This window comes from Camelus ferus, chromosome 24, assembly GCF_009834535.1.
Source record: "Camelus ferus isolate YT-003-E chromosome 24, BCGSAC_Cfer_1.0, whole genome shotgun sequence".
NCBI classification, from domain to species: domain Eukaryota; kingdom Metazoa; phylum Chordata; class Mammalia; order Artiodactyla; family Camelidae; genus Camelus; species Camelus ferus.
Window position 1 is genome coordinate 8,101,852 of NC_045719.1, and position 6,218 is coordinate 8,108,069.

Below are 6,218 nucleotides of genomic sequence, written 5' to 3' on the forward strand. Positions count from 1 at the left end.
TGCAGAAAGAGCTCATACTGTGCGCCATCCTTTTCTTAGAGATTTCCTCAGTAGCCCAGGGGTGACTGTTAGCATCTCAGAAGTCTGTAGTGCTATAACAAAACATTTAATATAGTTTTCCCTTGTGTAGTTTCACAGTAATGAAAGAAAGCATGGAAAAAGCAATATAATGCAACCTCACAAACTTAATGTCAGCCAGATACATAAAATATGTATGTATGTATGGAAACCACAAGTCTGCTTCCTTGTTGTATTTCATTTAACAACTGATTCTAAAAAGTACTTCTCCATTTTCAGACCTGCAGTTAGATTTATTCACATTGATTTCAGTGGGATGTTATGCCATCTTGGGCACTGGGGGCTCTTTGAGATTCAGAGAAAAGGAAGGCTGGTAGTCTAGGTGGATAAGGCCAACAATGTCAGTGACTCTAAATATTACAGCATATGACATTAAGAATACATTGCACTAAAAAGGCTTCTTCCTTTGAACTCTGCCCTTCTTTGGGTAGCATCTAACTGTCAAGGGAAAAACTTCACACTCAGCACTAAAGAAGTCTGGGGTCAGTTTTGAAATTCTTCACATTATCATTATCTTTAAAAATGCCCGGTTATGTTTTCATCTGGAATAGCCAGCCACTTCTTTTTACTCTCCCAAGGCTGTTCCTTAAGTACATCCCTTTGTCTTCATCTGAGTATTGCTCAGGTTTATGCTTCTGTAGGACTATGTGTATCTTCTGTGATGGTGAAACTCGATCACCCATTTTTAATGTTGATTTAATATTTTCAATCAGCACAATATTTATTTGACGTATCTGTTGTATTACTCCTTAAACTATGTCTACATTGACGGGACTCAGATTATGCAGTCCTCCTTGTATAACTGGGCTCTTCTTTAATTCAACTAAAAAGATCTCTTGGAGAATGTAGGTTTTCAAGGTTTTCAAGGATGAAAGGAAGATAACTTGTTGAACAGGTAATAGATTAAGAAGAGGCAAGATTTCCAGGCATTTGGTGCTCTGGAGAAAGGCTAAAGGTCCACCTTTGAAGTTATTCCATTGTTTTCCACGGATAAGAAATCCCATGGTTGACGGTGCTAGCCCCTGGCATTTTTCTCCCTTCAGTGAAGAAGAAGGGTGAAATGGCCATCGGATTTTGACCTAGGTGCATAAACTAGTGACACAGCATGTTTCTCTTCCAATCCCCACCCTGTTTTGATCATGCGTGGTTCTGTTGAAAAATAAATTGCCTTTTGAGCTTTAGAAAAATTAAATGTTTATAGTTGTTTGTACTGGTGGGATTTTATGAGCTTGGACAAAAACTTGGTATTTCAGGAAAATTTCATTTGATGGGCTTTGTTGATTTTCTTCCACGTACAACTTTGAATTGAGTATCATACATATACTTTGGGATATGTACTCGTTGTAAGAAAGAACTTTGTAATTTTTTCCAGCTTTATTGAGATGTAATTGATATACAACATTGTATTCGTTTTAGGTGTGCAGCATAGTTGTTTGATATTATTATATATTACAAAATTATGACTACAATTTGTTTAGTTAACATTTATCACCTCACATATTTACAAAATGTTTTTTTTCTTGTGAAAAGGAACCTAGTAATTTAAACCCATAGCATTTGGTTTCTTATTATCTACTGTGAGAAAGGTTGCCAAAATGTGATTCCAGCTTTTCCTCCAAATCATGGGAATTTCTAGCAAAGCTTTGATAAACTGAGACACTCTGATGGTAATCTCTGTATACTATTCACTGATACCAGGAATTGTGTAAGAAGCCTATGTATAGAGGGCTATGCTATATATTGAGCCCGATGCGTGATCAGGGTCCTCTCAATCAGTTCTCCAGGAAGGCAATCAGAGTTGGAGTTACAGATGAAATTTAATACCTACCCCTCTCCTTGATGGGATAAGTGAAACTAAGATATTCTCAAAATTGCAGGAGATTTACCCAACTTGAAGAGTGCAGGATTTATCATTTGGATATTGAGTTCTGACCTTTACCAGCTGGGTGATAGTAGGAAAGTCATTTGGCTTCTTCAAGCCTTAGTTTTTTCATCTGTGAAATGGGAAGAGGTCATACCTACTTCAGAATACTGAGAGTTAAATAAAATAACTTTTAGAAGTGCTTTGTAGACTGTCCAGCTCAACAGTTCTCAGAGTCTTCACTTCATAATCCCTTTATATGCTTAAAAAGAACTGAGTTTTGTCTATGTGGATTATGTTTATTAGAAATTAAAACTAAGAAAATTTCAAAATATTTATTAATTTTATAATTTAAGAATAAATCCATTATATATCAATGTAACATTTTATGAAAATAACTGTATTTTCCCAAAAAAATGTTAGCGAAAAGAGTAGTCTGTCTGCTTCTGATTCAGTCTGTTGCAATATCACACATCATATACCCTCTGGAAAGTTCCACTGTACACATATGAGAAGAAGAATGAAAAAGGCAAATACCTAGTAATAGTTTGTGAAGAGTCTTGACATCATGGACCCCAGAAAGGGCCTTGGGGACCTCAGAACACACTTTGAGAATCGTTGGTATAGCCAGTATAGTAAAGGACGGCTGCTTCAAAATTTCCTGTTCTATACTTTCGTAAAGGGTACCAAGTAAGATTGTGATTCAGACTAAGCAAAATGTTTTTCAAATAAACACTAATAATACACAAACAAGTTCTTTGAGTTTATAAAGCTCACATCTTGCTTTCAGAAATTTGTCAATTAAATGTACTGTCACACATCTTTCATTTGTTTTTCCAGAGAAGAATCTTTTCCCCCCTAAGACAGTAAGATCTTAGTAGAGAAAGAAATAATTTGACATTTGCTCTGAAACCACCGATAGTGTCCCTGTGGGGTCATGGTAGCCTACCAGTTTAAGGGGGAGGCGTGGCCCCACTGTCGCCACTTTGGGCTCCATGACTGACAGGTCAGTCTTGATTTACTGGTTGGAGAACCTTGACTTAAAGCATTTATTATGGTTTGATTCCCAGATACAAGCTCCCTTAAAGGGGCTTTTTGAAATGGGTTTAGACAGTAAAGACAAGAAGCAAAAGTGACATAACAGATAAATTGATAAGTTGTCTTAAGTTTAGGTAAAGTTCATACAGTCTTAGCAAGGTATATGGATAGAGTTTGTATCAGCTATATGTGTGCTTTGCAGACATATTGCCCTCTAATTCTATCAGTTTTCTCCTTTCTTTCTCTTTCTTTGAGGGGTGGTGTAGACCATGGGGAATTCATATGCTGGGCAACTGAAATCTGCTCGATTTGAGGAAGCCCTCCACAACTCCATAGAAGCCTCTCTCAGATGTAGTAGTGTGGTCCCACGGCCAATTTTTTCCCAGCTGTACTTGGACCCTGACCACCATCCTTTCTCATCTGCAGGTAAGTTTCTCGATCCCACACATTCTAGGCTCCTTTTTTTAAAAATGGGAATTCCAAGTTTGGGGACCTCTGAAATAAATGGGTTAAATGTTAGCCAACGCCAGTCTCCCTGTCCTCAGCTATCTTTCAGAACTATGAATTTTTCTTTGGTAATTTTCCCACAAGTATTTTTAAATTATTATTGTTGTTGTTGTTAAATTAGCTATGGTTTATTTGCTTACCCAGATGTAAAACCCAAGGTGGAGGATCTGGATAAAGATTTGGTACACCGCTACACTCAAAATGGAAGCCTGGATTTTTCTAACAATCTAACAGTTAATGAAATGGAAGATGACGAAGATGATGAAGAAATGTCTGATTCAAATAGCCCACCAATCCCCTATTCACAAAAACCTGCCCCAGAAGGATCTTGCACTACAGATGGTGGGTTTCCTTTTCCTTCTTTTTTTTCAATTCCTCTAATATTGTCTGGCTGGTTTCCAATCATTGCGTGTGGTGCTCAAGGCTGGAAACCAGTAATTACAGAAAGGAATGAGGAATGCTTATGCTCCCGCTCACATATCACCTGTGACTTCATAGCAGGTGTCTATTAAGAAAGACCAGCATTTATCACCCCATCTTATAGATGAACAGACTGAAATTCACAGCAGTTGAATGACTTCTCTGATGGTATGTGGCAAAGGCAAGCCTAGACTTAGGGCAGGACTTTTTCAGTCCTCCCAGTGCTTCCTGCAAGAATGCTACTATTTTAGGAACTTTTTTTCTTTTAGTCTTCTCTCTTCCTAATTCTTTCTGTTCCACTCTCAAAACAATAACAGAGATATCAGGTGTTGTATATTTATCTCTTCCATTTATTTTGAACATTCATCCAGTATATTGTTATCTAATAGAAGGTTAAAATGTACATACTCCAATAATCCGAGTTTATTTATTTTTGTCAACCTTCTCTTCCACCAAGGCTTTAACCACGCTTTTAATTAGAAAATCCTACATACAGCATTTTCAGTATTTCATAGTTTTGATGATGTGACAAATTATACCCTCTTCCCTCCATTTAGTGGTTTACAGTGCTGTTTTCTGGCTGTCCCAGCCTAATTAGTAATTAGTTCATAATTTAATAGTTCATAGTTTTTCCATAGCTTTTTCCATTTGCTCATTCTAAGATCTAAGTTCTAAGTATCCTCTCACTCAAAGGCAGAACAGCCCTGAAATTTTCCTTATGAAAATGACAGTGAAATAGGGCAATATAGTGCCTGGATTTGTTTTGGCATACCACCTTCCCTTCATGGGAAATCTTCTATTTACCTAAGACTTAAAGGAAGGTAAAGCTATTTTTAGAGGCAATTTAGATAAGCAGATACTTAACACCTGATGGGCTTCTGGGGGGTTGCCATTCAGATGTAAATTTTGGTTGCTAATTTCTTATGTAAATTATTGGAACAGTGTAGGTTCCTACCCTGCTGTGAGGCACTTGATTGTCTGAAGGGGTAAAGGGCCACCAAATTTTAGGCCTCCAAACACTGCTTTGCTTACTTTAGTTTGTGTTTACAGCTGTTTCAGTAAACTTTCCCCTCCCCCATTTAGATTACTCTGTAACCTTCAAGTTGGAGATAATTGGAGAATGCAAATCTGGTTCTGTGAAGTGAAAACCTTGGCTATTTTCTTAAGGAAATGTAGATGAGGCTGACAAAGAAGGGACCCGAACTCTGACTCCTTTTTAAAATTAAAATCAAAAGTCTTGGTCTTAAGGCAGCATTTCAGTATTGCTCTCAGAAAATGAAACTATCTGGGGGCAAGTTTGTCAAATAAATGGTTATTTGTATGCCCCCCTCAGTAAGTATCTTTCTTTCCTTGTGTACAGTGAACAGGCTCCCGCCCGTCCTTCCTTAGGGCACTCTTTCCCAGGCTTTCCAGTAGCCTCTACAAGAAAGATCCTAGTTTTCTTTCCGCAGAAGTTCAGGTGTAATTTAAAATTACCTTACAGGGGAGTAGTAAGGTTTCCTTTCATTTTGTTTGAGGTTTTAATTCATATTTAATATATGATCTTTATTATATTAATATTCTAATGCATTTCTAATAGTGCAGAAATAGAACTACCTCCTACACCAGGTATTTGGATCCGAATTGAAATATAATCACATTTCATAAATTCTTTAGCTACTTCTTTACAGACACACCGACCTTATTTTCAAACTTAAAAAAAAAACGAAATTAAATATTGCTCTTTCCATAATGTTTTTTTTTTTCCTTAACTGGGGATCCTTGATGATATATTTTGTGTATAACTACATGACCTGAATCCCAAAAGTGAAGGTTTAGAGGAAATAGTACAGACCCTCGGCAGATGAACGTATTCTCAGAATAACTTACAAGCTAAACTTAAGGACTTTCCCTTGACTTTGCAACCATTATTGGCCTTGGATTGCCTTCTTCTTGACCCTGTTCTTGGACCTGGCCTTGCCTTCTCTTTCTCTCCTATTCGCTTTCCTCTTAATGAAATTGCCTGTGTGGCTTGTGTTGGTGAGTAACTAGAAGCTGAGAAGATAAAATAAAACATTTAAAAAATAGACTTCTTTTTTTTAGAAAGAACAGTTTCAGATTTACAGAAAAATTGAGAAAATAGTACAGAGTTTCTGTGTATCCCTGCAGTTTCCCCTGTTGTTAGCATCTTAACATTATTATTCACTTTAATGATAATTAAAGCCCATAGTTCATTTAGGTTCTTTACTTTTTACCTGATGTCCTTTTCACCTAGTCCCACCCAGGATACTACATTAGATTTAGCTGTCATGTCTCTTTAGGCTCCTCTTGGCTG

At 37.0% G+C, this 6,218-nt stretch overlaps 1 protein-coding gene across 15 annotated transcripts in view; it reads left to right on the forward strand.

Annotated features, from left to right (window-relative positions):
* GREB1L (GREB1 like retinoic acid receptor coactivator) overlaps positions 1–6,218 on the forward strand; it is a 213,066-nt gene that overhangs the window by 114,559 nt on the left and 92,289 nt on the right. For 12 of the 15 annotated variants that reach the window (XM_032467441.1, XM_032467427.1, XM_032467434.1 and 9 more), the window contains exons 3-4: positions 3,205–3,403; positions 3,629–3,826. In XM_032467441.1, coding sequence (XP_032323332.1) covers positions 3,247–3,403; positions 3,629–3,826 — 355 coding nt within the window. In that variant the 5' untranslated portion in view covers positions 3,205–3,246. The remainder of the gene's footprint in view (positions 1–3,204; positions 3,404–3,628; positions 3,827–6,218) is intronic. The other 3 variants (XM_032467428.1, XM_032467431.1, XM_032467429.1) reach the window with 2 other exon arrangements.